Source organism: Sceloporus occidentalis, unplaced genomic scaffold (genome assembly GCF_023333645.1).
Source record: "Sceloporus occidentalis isolate IW3139 unplaced genomic scaffold, rSceOcc1.0.p SCAF_5, whole genome shotgun sequence".
NCBI classification, from domain to species: Eukaryota; Metazoa; Chordata; class Lepidosauria; order Squamata; family Phrynosomatidae; genus Sceloporus; species Sceloporus occidentalis.
In genome coordinates this window covers 81,278,548-81,296,066 of record NW_028316985.1, presented here as the reverse complement: position 1 = coordinate 81,296,066, position 17,519 = coordinate 81,278,548, and the positions used below count along the sequence as shown (strand labels likewise).

General features: G+C 42.2%; 1 protein-coding gene across 1 annotated transcript in view; it reads right to left on the bottom strand.

The window, feature by feature from the left end:
* Positions 1 to 17,519, bottom strand: part of LOC149312375 (mucin-19-like) — a 90,000-nt gene that overhangs the window by 56,330 nt on the left and 16,151 nt on the right. The window contains exons 5-13 of the mRNA XM_089527200.1: positions 14,174 to 14,215; positions 13,640 to 13,705; positions 10,931 to 11,159; positions 10,549 to 10,666; positions 9,479 to 9,539; positions 6,337 to 6,437; positions 5,019 to 5,229; positions 3,102 to 3,224; positions 307 to 430 (exon numbers count right to left, since the gene is read on the bottom strand). Of these exons, the coding sequence (XP_089383326.1) occupies positions 307 to 430; positions 3,102 to 3,224; positions 5,019 to 5,229; positions 6,337 to 6,437; positions 9,479 to 9,539; positions 10,549 to 10,666; positions 10,931 to 11,159; positions 13,640 to 13,705; positions 14,174 to 14,215 (1,075 nt within the window). The remainder of the gene's footprint in view (positions 1 to 306; positions 431 to 3,101; positions 3,225 to 5,018; positions 5,230 to 6,336; positions 6,438 to 9,478; positions 9,540 to 10,548; positions 10,667 to 10,930; positions 11,160 to 13,639; positions 13,706 to 14,173; positions 14,216 to 17,519) is intronic.

The following is a 17,519-nucleotide window of genomic DNA, read 5'->3' as shown; positions in this document are numbered from 1 at the left end:
ACAGCAGGAACTGTCCCTTTAGCAGCAGCAGTATTACTACTACTACTACTACTATTATTAGTATTATTATTATTTTCAGTTTAAAGAATCTAAAGCCTGATTCACACAACTGTTTCTGATTAGGCAAAGGCATGATAAGTCACAATAGTAATGAAGAACTGTTTCTTGTACTTTAAAAGTATTACTTGTATTTGGGGCGTTAGAGGACCACATGTTCGGTGTTAACATAAATAACATGTGGCCCACCTCCTGTCTTACACGATGTACACTGATGATTTTAAAATGTTAAATATAATGAATACTTACCATTCTGAATTACATGGACCTTTCCTCGTTTCACCTGATCTGTATACTTTTCCATTGAATTGGCAAGCACATTTAGTTTTCTCGATACATTTCCCATTTCCTCCAATGTCATCAAGCACGTAGCCTGAAAAATACAGCCATGGTATACTATCTGACTTGATTTCACATCATTCAAGGCACAGTGCTTTCAGATACCATGAAGGTATGTGCCTTTGCAGGATCATGTGTAACAATAACAAAACACAACAACAAAAAATTCTTGGTGAATTTGTATTTCTAGAATGTGAGATCTTTCCTTTTAAATTCTGTATCTGACAGAAGCTGTTAAGAGAGTAAAACGGTTTAGTCTTGGACTTTGGATGTTTAAACTGATGGGCTAGTAGACTTGGATGCATCCACACTGCAGAAATAAGTCAGTTTGACACCACTTTAACTTCCATGGCTCAATATTATGGAATTCTGAGAGTTTTGTTGTTTTGTGAAACATTTAGTCTTCTCTGTCAATAAACTCTGGTGTCACAACAAGCTATAATTCTCAGAATTTCAAAGCATTGAGCCATGGTAGTTGAAGCGATGTCAAACAGGGTGGTACACTGCATTAGCTTGGCAAAGGTGACCAATGTATAGTGTAGTAGTGACTCAATCTGTACTAAACAAAGGCCAGTATCAGCATCTGGCACAACTGGGAAATGTATTTAATATAAATCTGAAGCCTCTTGTGTGTTCAGTGCCAAACTGGGCAGCAATATAGCCATCTTCTCCTTCTCACAAAATACTTCTGGGCCCAGCTCTAACATTGGGTACATCCAGACAGATTAAAGAGACTAGGGAGTCCCAGATTTTGTTCCTGTTCTTTCCAGTTTTATTTGGGAGATCCATACCCATTTTGTTTATCCCAGAATATTTTCCGTCATCTCCTGGAGACTTTTTATGCCAGTATCCCTGGTTGGTTTATTTTAACCACTGTAAAATAGGAAACAATGGAGGGGGGGGGGGAATCTGGAATTTTTCAGTCAGTCTGGATGCACCCATATTAACACCATATTGAGACATCCAGAGAATTAAGGGGAAAGAAAGCTACTGTGGCAGAACTGCTTGCCTCACCCAGCACATCTCATTTGAATGGGAAAGAAGAGAGTTCTTGAAAGTTTGTGTGGAGGAGAGTTGTGGTGGCCCCCTATCAAATCTCTTAGGGCTTGCCCAATTTTTTTCCTTCTGAGAATCTGCATTGAAAAGATAGGATGCAGATTTGGTAGCTTTGCACCAGCCTTCTTGCAGATGGGTCCTGCCTGGTACACTTTTACTTTCCACCCAGTAAGATCAGTGGGAGGCATGGTAAATTGTGAGGCATAGGAAATTGGCTTAAGAATCTTGGGTGGCCTGAATAGCTCAAATCTTAGCTACTTGATGGGACTGGATCATCTAGGTTCAGGGTGCCATGAGATGCCCATAAGGTGCTCTTGTTGGGGTGGGACAGAGAGCTCTTAGCCCAGACTTCTCTCAATACTGGCACTAAACCTGCAATGAACAGGCATGGTTCAAGTTGTTCGATCTTTCCTCTGAATCTTTCCTTTGAGTCTTGTAGCACAAGCTTTCACAGACTTGCACGAGGAAGCAGACCAAGTCTATGAAACCTTATGCTACAACTTTTTTTTTGCACAGTTAGGAGTTTATTGCACAGCTTTTAAAATTGACTTACCGCTCCCAAATTGAATTCTAATTCAGGCTGCATCTGGATCCTATTGCATGGATTTGCATAGTCCTGGCTTTGCAAATTGGCCGGCTGAACTCGGATTCTATCCAGAAGTTACACAGGCTGTGCCTGCCTGGTGGCGTCGGCGGCAAAACTCCATGCAATAGGATATGGATACAGCCTGAATTAGAATTCAATTTGAGAGTGGTAAGTCAATTTTAAATGATGTGGGATAAGCCCCATAGTCTCAAAGGTGCTACAAGATCCCTTTGCGTACTGATATTCCAGATTAACATGCCTATGTCTCTGAATCTCATCTCTGATATACATGTTCAGGCAAAGGAGAAACATCCCCTACAATGCTTGACACCAGCATCATATTGAGTCAGAACATTGGTCAATATTATTTAGTATGGGCTACAATGACTGGCAGCAGCTACAAATGTTTCATATGAGAGTCTTTTGTGTTGTGTGTATATGGCAATACCAGAGAATGAGATCTTTGTTGTGTAAGGAAGGTCCTTTACCATCAAGTTATAGCCCTTATGGATGCATCCATGGCTATGGAATGTGAATGCTAGGTTAAATACAAGAATTCTTCGATAGAAGCTCACAGCTTAAACCTCAGATACAAGTAAAAGAGCAACCATCCAGGAAGACATGATGAGTGCAATAAATAATATGACAGTAACCAAGCATAATTAGACACAAACTTAATTGTAGTTAGACTATATAGTTATTGAGAAAATGACATCATCTCTGTTGAAAACAAAGTAACTCAGTCCTTGTTAGGAGACAAAATATCTCAAGTCCGCAGATAACTACAAATTAGAAGGACATGAAAACATATCCTCATGTAGACAGTTAATGAACTCCCCATAGAATTTCTTTCCCAGCTGCTTAGTACAAGTAAGGTTGAGATGAGGCCTATTCCTTCTCACATTGATCCACTTGGACTGCAGTATTCACTGCCAGGAAACAGCTGCCTCAGGGCTGACATCAAAATAAAATTATTTCTGTACCGTAGAGAGAATAGCAACTTGACTACTGAAATTCTTACAGTGCTACGAATCATTGAAACTCTCAGAATGCTGTCTGTTACCTTCAGGGCATACACAACCACTCACACATCCAGTATCTTGGTAAGGAGACATATAAGAACATGTTGCCTGGTTGGAAGGACCACAGTCTCTGTAAATTGCAGATTCTGGACATGTAGGTATAACTGGAATATAAATATGTGAGAATGAAGTGAATGCAAAACTTTGAAAAAAAACTTTGGAAAAAAGTCACTAGTCAATATCGACACCATTCAGATTTAGTTTAATGGTGCTCTGTGCCATCACAGTGTGAGGAGCAACTCTTGGACAGATAAACAATGGCTTCACAATCACATTATGTGAATAAGCCTTGTGTTCCTGAGTTCTTCCTTGCTTTGTTGCAACTATGAACAGAAGACAGGAAGGTTCTGCTTCTGTTTTAAGTTATTCATAGTTGAAATCCTGGATCAGGAGATGTACTGCACATACATAATTATGATATGGTTCTTGTCCCACCTCCCGAACCCATCTTTTCTCTATTGCAGCCCTCCCACTGCATGTCCATTTCCTGGGCAGGAGTGGTGGCCAGGGCTCCAGGGGGAAGTGGCAGAGGAGCATCCAGCTGTTTCACCGATGCTTGATACACAGCAATAACATCATCTTCAGGGACCTCCAAAAGACTCCTGGGCGATTATAGAGGATGATAGGAAAATGGCAGATGCCGTTCTGGTGCTTTCTTCACTCTCCACCAACCAGGAAATGAGTAAATCAGCAGTGGGTGAAGCCAAGATTGATGGATGGATCGATTCATCGATTCATCCATCCAATCTCTCTCTCATGCACAGACATATTCCTTCCTCCTCATTCCTCATGAAGCAGTGATACAGCAATCTGTTTTTTATAGCTGATGAATAAACTGGGAAGTGGGGAATACAGTGGTACCTTGTTATGTGCTGGGGTTTGGTTCCAAGATTCCCCGTATATAACAAAATCCATGTATGCTCAAGTCCCATTAAATATAATGACATAGCAAAATGGTGTCCCTTATAAAAATGGAAAATCAAGGTTTGATATTTGAAATTTATACTTTTGAAAATTTTCAAACCGTGTATGCTTGAATCTGTGTATAAAAAATCCGTGTGTAAGAAGGGCCGACTGTATTGGCATTGGAACTGGGCATGCACAAGGTGTGAGACAGCAGCTCAGGTCTACATAAATTCCATGGAATGTTAGTTGCCCATATGAGCCCTAGACCATTAGCTACTCTGCTAATGGAAGAAAGAGGCAACAACACTCCAAACAATATTACAGACAGTACCAAGTGGCAGAGTTTGACTCCAGCTGAATGTCTTACAAATCCTTGGAGTGATGCTACAAAGTAGGGTTTTGGGAAATTAGTGTGGCTGCTAGAAATCATTTTCACTAGCAAGAGGGCCTCACTCAACATTTAAAAAGATGCATGCAACAGCAGTGATATACTGCCCTTCATATCCACAGATTCTTTATCCCTAGATTCAACCATCCACAGCTTGAAAATATTCAAAACAAATCCAAAGTCCAAAAAGCAAATCTTGATGTTGCTATTTTATAAAAGGGACACAATTTCACTGTGCCACTATATTTAATGGGACTTGAGCATCCAAGGATTTTGATATTTACGGGGGATCCTGGAACCAAATACCAGTGGATACTAAGTGCCCAATGTACTTTGACCCTTGATATCATTCTCTAGCTGTTGTCCAAAAGCCTGAGTGGGCACAAGCAAAGTTCCTAAATGTCGCTATCTTTCTAAGTATCTCATTGATCTTGACACTCAAAAAAAAAAAAAAAAAAAAAAAATTAGCATTAAGAGCTTACACTGGGAGACAGGGAGTAATATTCCACCCAGCAGAACTACATCCTATCTCCCCTCTTGCTTCCATTACGACCCACCTTTCTTTTGCTACCCTCCCCATGGTGATCAACTAAGCAAGGCATACCACAAACCACATCAGGATCTTTTCTCCATGCTTCAAATGGACCAGAACCTCCAGACGAACATATCCTGGCTAATTCAAGAAATGTAGAGCACACATCCATTTTACTTCCCGTTTTGCAGTATTCTTCAGTGCACAGCCTTTCATATTCATGATTCTGGTTGCCGATATTTTTACAGGATTTGAAGTACTTTGAAATGATACCACGGCAATACTGAAACAAGACACTGCATAAGAAGCAACCTTGATGAGAGCACATGAAGTCAATAGTAGTTTATACTGCATATCTGAAGAAATATTTATATCCTGGGTAACTGAACACAAACACATAACTTGATATTCTTCATTTAGAAACAAAAGGTCCTCCAGTGATCAAGAGATTGAAATAAACAAAGCACTTGAGTCCCTTGCTGTTTTTCCCTTATGTAAAATACCTTAAAGATACCAGATCCAGTCTGATCTTGGAAGCTAAGAAGAGTCAGCCCTGGTTAGTGCTTGGATGGGAGACTGCCAACAAATGTCAGGTGCTGTATATATTTCAGAGGAAGGAACTAGCAAAATCATGTTGGAGTATTCCTTGCCTAAGAAAACTCTGTGGAATTCATGGGGGTGCCATAAATCAATAAGTGACTTGAAGGCAATACACAATGAATTATAGGCCCTGTACAGACCAGCACTTTCTGCCAGCCTGTGGGTGAAGTCAGGGTGCAGTGGCCTGATGCTGGATGCCTTGACTCAACCCCAGGGCATCCGCGCACCATTCCAAACTGCATGCAGCATCATGGCATGACTCCAATGGTGCATCTAGATGATACAGCACGGAAGGGGTGCCATACAGTGCGCTGCTGCAACTATAGCGCCCTCCAGATTGGGGATATGATATGAGGTTGCCGCAGCCTCAATCCAGCCAATTCTGAATAAAATATTCAACTACCAGCCCAATTGGTTCTTATATATGGAAGGGGAAGGGACATGAACTTGTCCTTCACCTCAGGCAACTATTAATAACTGAATCATATAGGTACTTTCCAGAACAAAATAAGCATCCCCCAGTGAAAGGGGGGGGCATTGGTTTGAGAAGCACCCAGGGCCAAACAATCCAAACCTTTCTACATCATCAGTATACAATACATTGTAGGTAAAAACAGTTTTGGGAAGCATCACAGCAAACATATACAGAGGAAATGTATGAATCAGGCCATGGACTGCAAATACAGAGGAAAAGGATATGCCTGAGCTTGCCCTCAGAAGCTGGTTACATTTGACAATACGGAGAAAGCAATTCTGACATAAAGTGAGTGAATACATTATTTATTCGTACCATTTCCCCCTCACCACAATGTAGACTCTGCTCCATCACAGGCTCAGGGCATGTTGTATCTGGAATTTTGCTGTCGCTAATCAGCTTCATGACATCTATGCCTTTAGGGGGGAAAGCAGAATATCTGCATATATACTACATAATTTGAGCACCAATCAATTGTTGTATAATATTAGCATAGAAAATATTGTGCTACTATTTTATTTCTAAACTTTATTTAGATTAGAATTTTAGACAGACAGACAGACAGACAGACAGGATTTTATTGCATGAGAGCCCCATTCTTGCCACAATCATGTTAATGAAAGGAAATGTATACAGTCCTTATTGCACATGTATTCAATTGCAGGTCTGGGGCCGCTACAGCCATGGACAGTCTTGCATAGGGTTGCCATATCCCGCCGGGGAGCGGGACTTTCCCGGTTTGGGGCGGGTCCGCACGGTCCCGCCCCGGTTTGGCCCCGCCCCCGGGATTCCCCCCCCCCCGCGATGGACGCCAGGCAGGGAAAGGAGCCTCGCCTCAGCGAGGCTCGTTCCCTGCTTGGCCTCCTCCGCTGGGGACGGAGGCGGCCTGACAGGGGAAAAGGGCTTTGCCTCAGCGAGGCCCTTTTCCCCTGCTTGCTGCCTCCTCCGCCGGCCAGGGAGGCGGCCTGACGGAGGAAAAGGGTCTCGCCTCGGCGAAGCCCTTTTCCCCTGCCTTGCCGCCTCCTCCGCCGGCCAGGGAGGCGGCCTGACAGGGGAAAAGGGCTTCGCCTCAGTGAGGCCGTTTTCCCCTGCCTTGCCGCCTCCTCCGCCGGCCAGGGAGGCGGCCTGATGGAGGAAAAGGGTCTCACCTCGGCGAAGCCCTTTTCCCTTGCCTTGCTGCCTCCTCCGCCGGCCAGGGAGGCAGCCTGACGGAGGAAAAGGGTCTCGCCTCGGCGAAGCCCTTTTCCCTTGCTTTGCCCCCTCCTCCGCCCTCCTCTCCTCCTCCTCTTCTTCCTCCTCCTCTTCTTCTTACTCTCCTCCTCCTCTTCTTTTTCCTCCTCTCCTCTCCTCCTCCCCCCTTCTTCATCTTCTTCCTCCTCCTCTTCTTCTCCTCTCCTCCTCCTCCTCCTCTTCTTCTTCCTCCTCTCCTCCTCCTCCCCCCTTCTTCATCTTCTTCTTCTTACTCTCCTCCTCCTCCTCCTCTTCTTCCTCCTCCTCTTCTTCTCCTCTCCTCCTCCTCCTCCCCTTCTTCTTCATCTTCTCCCTCCTCTTCTTCTCCACCTCATCCTTCCCCTGTTCCTCCCCTTTTTCTTCCTCTCTACTTCCTCTTCTTCCTCCTCCTCCTTTTCCCCTCTTCCTCCTCCTCTTCTTCCTCCTCTGCTTCTTCCACTCTTCCTCCTCTTCTGGTTTTTGGCCAGAAAGGGAAGCACATTTCTGCCATCTGTCTAGGAATAATGCCAAATGTCCTCCATTTTGATCATGCCTAAGAAACATGCATTTATATGAAAACATTTTCAAAAATAATCAATTTTTTTGCGTGCCCTCCATTTAAAAAAAATGTGTCCTACATTTGATCATTTTGTCCTACATTTGTCCCGGTTTGGAGGTCCTGACTTATGGCAACCCTAGTCTTGCACTTTCTTTCCCAGACTGCTCCTTAACCCAACCTCCCTCCCCTATTGCTCTACCCTACACGCCTTTTGATTTTTATTTATTTATCTTTTTAACACAATTTGGCAGCTAAGGCAATGTGATGGGGGGAGCGGGAGCACAGAAAGTGTAAAAAGAAGAAAACCAGACTGCTCAAGACTAGCAATGGGGAAGGTGCTGCTATTCCACTTTTACTGCTCAGGCTGCCTCCTGTTGCATTCTGAGGTTTGTAGTCCATTGAGGCCTAAGAGCTCTCTGTCTGAGAATCCTAAATGCCCCCTCCTTAAACTACAAATCCCAGAATGCAACAGGAGGCAGCCACAGCAGTTAAAGTGGAACAGCAGCACTATAAGAGTGTAGTATGGTAATATAGCCAGTGACTGCCCAATCCTGGAACTGCAACTGGAAGCTTTTCGCATGGGAGGGCTAATGCAACAAATGGTTCTCTGTCTCTCTTTTTTGTTCTGCTTTTAAAGACTATGATTCTTTCAGTTATTTTAAAAAAAAAAACTTGCAGTGGCCATACAACTTAGATTCATAGAGAAAAGAAAAACATTTCATCCTATAGGTTCATCAGTAGCAGATGTAAGCATCCCCCCCCCCCCAACACACACTTTTATTTCCTTTGTTTCTGAGGCAGTATTCTAATTTAGGAAGGTCATCAAGCCCCAATTTCCAGTAGTAGATGGGGTTAACAACAGGTACTGGGGCACAGAAGCAAAGTAGTGTGGATGGGTCCAGATGTGATTGTTGCACATGGCACATTTCTCCATCAAGAATACATAGGATGGAGCAAGCCTACTTCAACAGCTCTTTTGCCTTCTAAGCACAACTCAATTCCATGCAACAATTCTCTGTCCTGCAAAGTACAGCGGAACACAACTCAGATAAATTTTTAAATATTGTTTTCTTTCTGATCACTGATCAGAGATAACACCAAAGAAACCTGTGGCCCAGATGGTGTCCAACCTGCAGGCTAGAGCTTCCCATTTCCTGAGCTATAGCTTTACATTAAAATCATAATAAATTACAAAAAGCAGATATTTCTGTGACAAAAAATTCTTCATTAGGTTAAAACTAGAGCATTATTTTTAATGTGACTCACTTAAGTTTCAAATGCACATTTGCAAGAAAGCAAATAAACAAATGCAATTTTGTGGCTCTTAGGCATAGGACAGACCATCCTTAGGCGTGGGACAGACCGTCTCCCAGCGCCTAGTTTTGGTCCGCGGGGAAGCCGCAGCCTCCAGACGGCGGGACTTCCCCCAGACCAAAAAGAACCTGTGAAAAGCAGGTTCTTCTTGCAATGTCATAATGGCGCCATGATGTGCGGACGCTATGCGTCCGGCACATAACAATGCCGGCGCCCATCTGTACAGGGCACTGCCATTTTGATGCCCTCATCAGCTGCGAGGGGGAAGAGGTGTCTAGAAGCACAACCCCTTGCAGGTGACGAGGGTGTTCTATTCCATCTGTCTGGACTGGGCCTTAGTTATCTATGGAAATACATTTTATAGGATGCGCTTACCTCTGCCAGCATGATGATTTCCACAAAGGCCACAGGTGTCATATTTTTTATGCAGAGTGATCTTTTAAAAAACACACAGTAATGGAAAATTTAACTTCAAGGTAAATATGTTCTTAATTTGCTACAGTTAAGTCAGATGAATGTTTTATCACCTCAGTTCAGCAAGATGTGAGCAAATGTTCAGGGCTATCTCAAGCATCTGAACAAGATATTCAATGGAAGGAGGGCTCCTTTCTGGCCTTGGTGACAGAGCTTTTTCAAGTTATAGTGGCCATGCTGGCTGGATTATTTTGGAAGTTGTGGTCAGAAATGTAACTTTTCCAAGCTCTGGATGTTATGATGGGAAGGACCCACCCCCATATTCTGGGCCCCATAGCAGAAAGCACAGTGGGTGGGGCTATTCTTTTACTGTAGGTCAGCCATTGCTGGAGGACTGGGAGAGTGAGGAAAATACATGTTTTCCAGGTTTTGAGCAGGGGCTAAGATTGTACTCTGAGGGCCCAAGCAGACAAGCCAAAATAAAGCTGCTTTGGGTTGCTTTGAAGGTATGCTGTTTAAACTGCTTGCATCCTAAGAGGCTGGAAGCCATGCCAAAGCCAATCTCCACAACACAGCTTTGGCAGAGCTTCTGGCCTCTTAAAATGTGCATGTCATTTAAAACAGCATACCTCTAAAGTGACCAGAAGTAGCTTTATTCTGGCCTGTCTGTTTAGGCTCGAAGATGGCATCTTCTTCCCCACTAGCCACAAATAGTTATGACCGTGATGACAGAACCTGTCCACCCCTCCAGATGATCTGATGCAATGGGCATATAAGTTATGGTCTGGTGCTATCCAAAGCAACACCTGCAAAATATAAAATCATATAGATCCAAATAATCCCTAATGGCCCAGTGTAACTACAAAGCATAAATACATAGCACACCTATTTCTAAATATCACTCAATCACATTAAGTGCAATGAAAGTATGCTATACAGATTGATCCTGTGTTTATTATGATTTAGAAGTCCCATTACTGGGCTATTAAATATCTAGCAGAGGGCAAATATAAAATACAAGACAGACTTACTGATAATTTATCTTCATCATTCCATAGTAATGTCAGAATACCTCTGCGACTTTCCAGCTTGGTGTAGTCCCCATATTTCTTAATATGGATCATTTTATTGTCATATGGCACTTGAACACTGTGAATACATTTTAGTTCAAATTTAGATCAATGTTATGAAATGCTGCTTTTATATTAATACCTCTACTGTCAACAGAAATCTGCAGTTTGATGGCTACATTTACCAACCATGAGTCTGCATCAAATGTTATGTACATTTGGCACTAATCAATGCCAAAAGACAGTAGGATGTAACAGATGACTGTGAAGTTTTAGAATAAAATTTTCAGTTGCATAATCCAGGACCAGCAAATAATCTCATTTTGATTTAAGGCTCACTTACTATCTGTGATTGACAAGAATTTTGCCAGTTTTCACCACGATCCCATTGCCATCTAGCACAATTGATATCTGATCAATCTTTCCATCCTTGTTCCGACTAATCTCAATGTTGAATTCTCTTCCAGATTCGACACAATGACGACAAAAAGTGAAGTTGCAAAAGGACTTGAAATTGAACATGTAACTGCCAAAGGTTTTGTACAAGCCTTTGCCCCACGTGGAAGCTTCATCTAATGAGAAAAGAAGAATGAAATGAGCTGGCCCACTGTCTGTGTCCCATGTACACTCTTGAACACTGCATTGGCTTCCTGTAAATCTACAGCATTGCCCTTGATATCCAGTGTAACAATTCAAGAACTGGGGAGGTCTGTTTTATCGTTTCTCCCTAGCAATTAAACTGATTGGTCGGCATTTCACTATATCTCAGTTTGACCTACCTCACAAGGTTATTATGTGGATAATGGGAGCGGCATTTAGGTCATCCTGAATTTTTCTCCCCAGGGAGGGAAAGCCTTTGACTCTCCAGATGTTTTTCACTATACTGTAATTCCCTTCAGCTCTACCCAGCATGCTACTAGCAAGAGGCTGCAGGCTTTGTATTCTGCAACATCTGTGCTTCTAACAAAAGGTTACCAGAAAAACAAATGTCTCTTACGGAACAGGTGATTTTTTTAAAAGTGATTTTTAGTGTAAAACCAGTAAGAATAAGATCAAAGTGGACATCATTCCAAAAATCCTGATTCTGGATCTCTCTTTTATAAGAATGTTAAGGTGACGTTGGTGCTAGAGAACATTCTCAACACATAATTTCATCCTTTTAAATTAAGCTGGTACAGCTAGTTATATGGTACCATGGTGGGGTAAACAGCAGTTGTGTGAGTTTATGTGATTTTAAAATAGAAAAGCAGTGCAGAGGGCCAGTTGACTTTTTAAAAATCCAAAGGGAATTCTCAGGGGAAAAATATATTGACATTTGGGAGATAAACTGTCCTTCAAAAGTAAATTTTGAGGCAAATAAATGACACCTCTGGCCACTGTGAAATGTTAGAAGTATTGCTTGACTCAAGACAATAGCAATTAGCAGCACTGGAGCAAGCACATGGCAGTTGCATCATTGCCTTCCCTCCCTTCCTGTTGCCTATCTCTCTGCTGCATGGCGGGCAGGTGAAGGTCCTTAAGAAGATTTAAAAGCCCACTGTTCTACATACTGAGTTGGATCCAATCTAAGGTATTAATGCTTCGGTCCCACTGAAATCAATTACTTATTTGTTATTCATTACTTAGACTTATACAGTATCCTGCATTTCCTCCAACAATCTCAAAATGGCACATATGGCTCTTCTATTTCATCACTGCACCAACCCTGTAGGCCAGAACAAGTGGTCCAAGGTTCACAAGTTTCATGGCTCAGTGGGAAAATGAAACTGGGCTATTCTGAGTCCCAGGCTGCATCCACACTGCAGAAATAATCCAGCCTGACCTTAAGAATGGAGCTCTGGTGCCTCAACAAACTACAGTTCCCATAATTCAATAGCACTGAGCCACAACACTTAAAGTGGGGTCAAACCGGATTATTTATGCCATGTGGATGCAGCCCCCGTCTAACATGCCAGCCAATATACCACACCAGCTCAAAGTGATATCAATGGAACTTGATTCAAGATACCCAACTGGTCCCATAGATTTCAATGGAATTACACCATGACTAACTTTGTCTGAATCCACTACATTCCCACTAATCTCACTTCCTTTTCCCAGTCTCCAAAACTGTATGCATATGGAGTACCAATGTCCAATGGCTGTTCATTACTCAAGTTATTCAATATATGAAACCAAACAATTGGTCAAAAATACCTCAAGGAATAATCACATGCAGTTTAGAGCTACTGTAAATCAGGAATAGGAAACATGAGGCCCTCCAGATTTTGTTGGTCTTCTGTTCCCATCAGCCATCATAATTGAATATGCTAGCAAGGGGCTGATGGGAACTACAGTCAATGACATCTGGAGCACTGGAATGCTGGAAGTAAAATCTCCATCAACAGTTATCAAATGGCCATTGGGAGGGGCAACAGGCCAATAGCTAGCCCTTCATGTTTTCTTTTGACTTTTTCTCAGATACTAGTAATTAGTCCTTTTTTCTTCATAGGTATCTGTTGAAAATGCTTCTTCCCTCTTCAAGGAAGACAGCCAGTTTCTTTGTTCCCTTTGTATGTGAGTGAGGCATCCATGTGGGGCTCTATTCCCTCAAATGGTTGCTAGCTTACTCCCACGCCTGAGAGTCAGCTTTATGAGCTCTTGTAAGCAACCTGTTTATATACTTCTCTATCCTTGGATGGATAGAACAATAAGCCTAAGGGGCTTTGAAAACCTCAGTAGAGTTTCTGAAGTAATTACTTCTGTTTCTAGTATACGCTCACATTGCACTAATCTGCTGTGTTCTGCTAGCAGAAATATGAAATATTCCCATAGTGTCAGAGAAGCACCTGCAATATCCGGTGCTATTTTCCCCCCAGGCTGCTCAACAGAGTAGTCCAGCAGCATTCTGGTTTTTTAGAGCTGAGAGAAAGAGTACACAGAGCTACCATAATATGTGGATCCTAATGAGAAGAGTGGGTTGGCAAGGAAAAGGGGAAAGAGATGCTAAGTGTGTGCTGAGGCCATTCTAAAGCTAAAGCTACTCATGGGACAGTGCCAAAACTTTATTTACCTGGATGAACATCAGTATCTTTTTTTGAGTACTGTGGGGTACTATCTGGAACATGCTGTGGCTTATCTGTACAATGAAAAATCAATAGGTTATAAATATGACACAGACGTCAAGCCTAAAGAGCAGGTGAGCCAATCTGGCTACCAGCAGTGAATGACTGTCAGGATTATCATGTCTGCATAACTACGGAAAGGTCACTAGCCATTGGGGATTTTTAAATGAAACTGCTTTTGCAAGCTGCTGAAACATCAGCGAACAATGTATAATACATCATCATCATGCCACTAATACTCCCCAGTGCCATGAGAGGACTGTATGAGGGCACACTTCCCTTCAAAGGCTTTGGGATCAGGGAGCCAGCAGGAATTGTGTGATGCACAAATACACACACCTTCCACCACTGTTAAAGTTCTACTATAACAGTTTCTTTAATCATCTCCCATCCCTCCATTCTGTAACATCAGATGCTGCATGCAAGATCTGTGTTTAGAAATAGGGAACCAGATATTATGTGTTTTAGCATCATTAATATACCTGAATGTGGTTTTTTGCTAGTTTTGCTGGAACGTGACTTTCCTAAAATAAACAAGAAACATTTTTAAAACTATGAAGTTTTTAAAAGCTTTTTTTAAAGTGAAGGATGAAGTTGGAAATTCAGGCATATAATAACACATTATAACTTTAAGACAGCAATCCTGAAACCTGCATACAGTATATGGAAAAAGCACAATCACTGTATAAAAGTGTCACAGAAGCCTAGTACAGCTGCCCTATCCCTGCTCATCTTCAGTAGCCCTCATATACACAGCATTACTGCTCTTTCTTGTTTTTGCTAGGTTTGTGACTTGAGTAGTTTACTCAAGATGTAACAGCAAGATATTCAGTCTTACCTAATGCATATATACGGATTATGCTTTATTTGTACCTTGTAGAAATGAATGGGAGTCTGAAGATGGTCAACATTTGTATGTTATCCCAGACAGTGAGGGAAATTCCAGAAACACAAGACACAAGGCCTTTAATAGGTTGTCACCCAATATTTTTTTTTTAAAGGAGAATAAAAACACAAAGGAAAACATTGTGAAGAGGTGAAGCCCTGAAGGCTGGGTTCAAAACAGATGTTGACATGTGAAGGCAAGTATCTTATACATTTGATTGATTATCTTTGGTGTTATATCTGTAGACAGACATTATAAACTGTCCAAATGCCTTCTCTGTATGGACAGGTGACCACAAATAACAATCTGGGCATCAGTCAGGCTAAAAAGCACCTGTAATTTGGGGATTTGGAATTAGCAGGGTACAACTTTAAAGAAAATAGACCAGGTTATCTCACTCAAAGATTTTGGCACAACATTTTCCTTAGTCTCATCACTTTCTAGCAGATGTGTATTCCCTGTGCTGATGTTTTCTGAAATAAAAGCAGGAGATATATAATCTCGGTGATCATATAGATACAGACACACACATATCATCCCTCTAAGACAATATTGTATTTATTTCTGTAAAATAAAACAATTCAGAGGTCTCAAATCAGTGAGCCAAGTTACATGCCTTCAGGAAACAGGGTATGCATGTATATCTAGCTGAAAAAACAGCTGCAGAGAAAACAGGAAGCACTGCTTAGGTAGAAGGTGGGAAGTTGAAAATTCTAAAATTAAAGGATTAAAAGCCACCTCATAAATCTTGCCATTGGAATACAGGTTCTTGATTGGAAGCAATAAATATGAGGCAACAAGGGTGGTGCATGCCTTAGGCAGAGAGGCAAATGTTATGAAGGTGCACAGTACCCACAGCCAGCAATGTTATTTTGGCATAGGAGATGGAATCTCATATGGACCTCTCTCATCTGCAACAGTATCAATGCATTCATAACAAAGTAAATAATCATTAAAACCCCAAATTTACTGCCAAGGTGGCCAGCTCTGCCTGCTTAGTGGTAGGGCCAGCCACAGAAATTTTATCTGTGTCTTGGTAGTCATATCTAACAATATTGTAACCTAAAGTAGTATGTGGTCTGAGCAGAGTAGGGAGGATCTTCATTCCAGATTGGTGAGATGATGCAACCTTCCTCCCTCTGGCATTTGGACCACTGGCTGCCAATAATTTTTACATTACAAATAGGGGTACATGAAATGTATGGGAGAAAATAATAGAAAGCATCCATCACCATTAATGCTCTATACTTTTTTTTTACTATAATAGATTATGGGGCAATTCAAACTGGCCATTAAGGCTGGCCTGGGGGCGGAGTCGGAGTGTGGCTCTGTGCGGCTGGTTTTTGCGCCCTGGAAAGGCCAGATCAGGGCTGCGGCCCCGATCCAGCGAAGAAGGAGGTGGGTGCAGGCTGCCCCTTAGGGTCTGCACAGCCCCAATCTGTTTTATTCTGTATTGTGTATTTGTGTGTGTAGTTTTTTTGTGTTTGTGCTTGTAGCTGGAGATTATCAGTCGAGGGAAAATTGGAGGGGAAAAAGACATACTTCAGGCAAAGTCGTGCGATCACACTGAAGATTTTTAGATGATGTCACACTTATTCAGGACTTAACACATGAAGATCCAGGAATGCTCCTGCAACAAACCATTCCCAGGTCTTCCATGTGAATGGTTTGTTGTATAGTAATTGGAGCTGAACCCCAATTCTGCTAGTGCAGGAAACCTTATTTCCTTTTGTTCTTCAGTTCCAAAAATGATCTTTGGTGAAATGAGGAATGGAGGTGAGTACTAGTAGATGCATCTCCTTGGATAAGAATATCACCTTTCCTTGACCAAGAGGGAGAGGGCTAACAAATCTATTGTCTTCTCCTCCAAGAAATGTTCCCCATTGCAACGAGGGTAGTGTACATCTGTATTCACAGATGACCATTTATTGAAGGAAATATCTTAGCACTAGTAGAGTTACCGAACACTGTAAATCAGAATGCCAGAATCCCAGCAGGGCCCTAAACCATAACATCTTGTTTGTTCAATGGGTATAGGGGTAAGCTTCAAAGCCAGTGTGGTATAGTGGTTTGGAGACCAGAGCCAAATTCCCACTCATCCATGGAAGCTTTGGGCATGTCACACTCTCTCAGCCTCCGAGGAAGGCAAAAGCAAACCCCTGAACAAAGTTTGCCAAGCCTTGTCCCAGGATAGGTTTGCTATAAGTTGAAACTAACTTGAAGGCAAATAACAACAATGGGTAAGCTTTCCTGATCTACCCTATAAGCATAACAATTTGGTAGTAATTATACTAACCTGATGTGAAATAACAGAACTAGAAATTAGAAATGAAAAGCACATCATGTCTTTGTTTCTTAAAACATTTTGTTTACTGGAGTGCATGGAATAATACATGTTGTTAGAGCCCTTTTTATTCTACATGGAAAAAATTCCTGATTAAAACATTCTAGGTCACTCAAGTCACTGAACAAAGCTAGATCCCTGAAGGAACTGGTGTAAGGAGGGATTGATACCCAGTTCCATATGCTGTCCTGATTTGGTAGGGGCAGTCCTGATTAACTCCATCATCCACTTTTTTAGCTGCTATCTCCTGCTATCCTCTCTTTACTTCAGTTTCTGCAAAGTGAGCTCTCTATGCAAAAGAAGTTTGCATTATTAATTTAGCAGATGGGAGAGGACAGCAGGAGGAAGATCTTACCCTTCCCAGCAGGCTTAAGCAAAAGCAAACTTGTACTGCCTCCCAGGGACATAGCCAAGGGGGGGGGGGGCCTTGGGGTCAGGACCCCCCCCCCCTTCCATTAGAAAAATGAATGGTGTGTGCTGCTGTGCCGCTGCACCCAAGCCCCATTATAATGGTGGCACTTAGTCTGGAAACCCCCCCTTCCTAAAATCCTGGCTATGTCCCTGTGCCTGCCCTAGTTTGTTTGTTCTTCTTATTAAT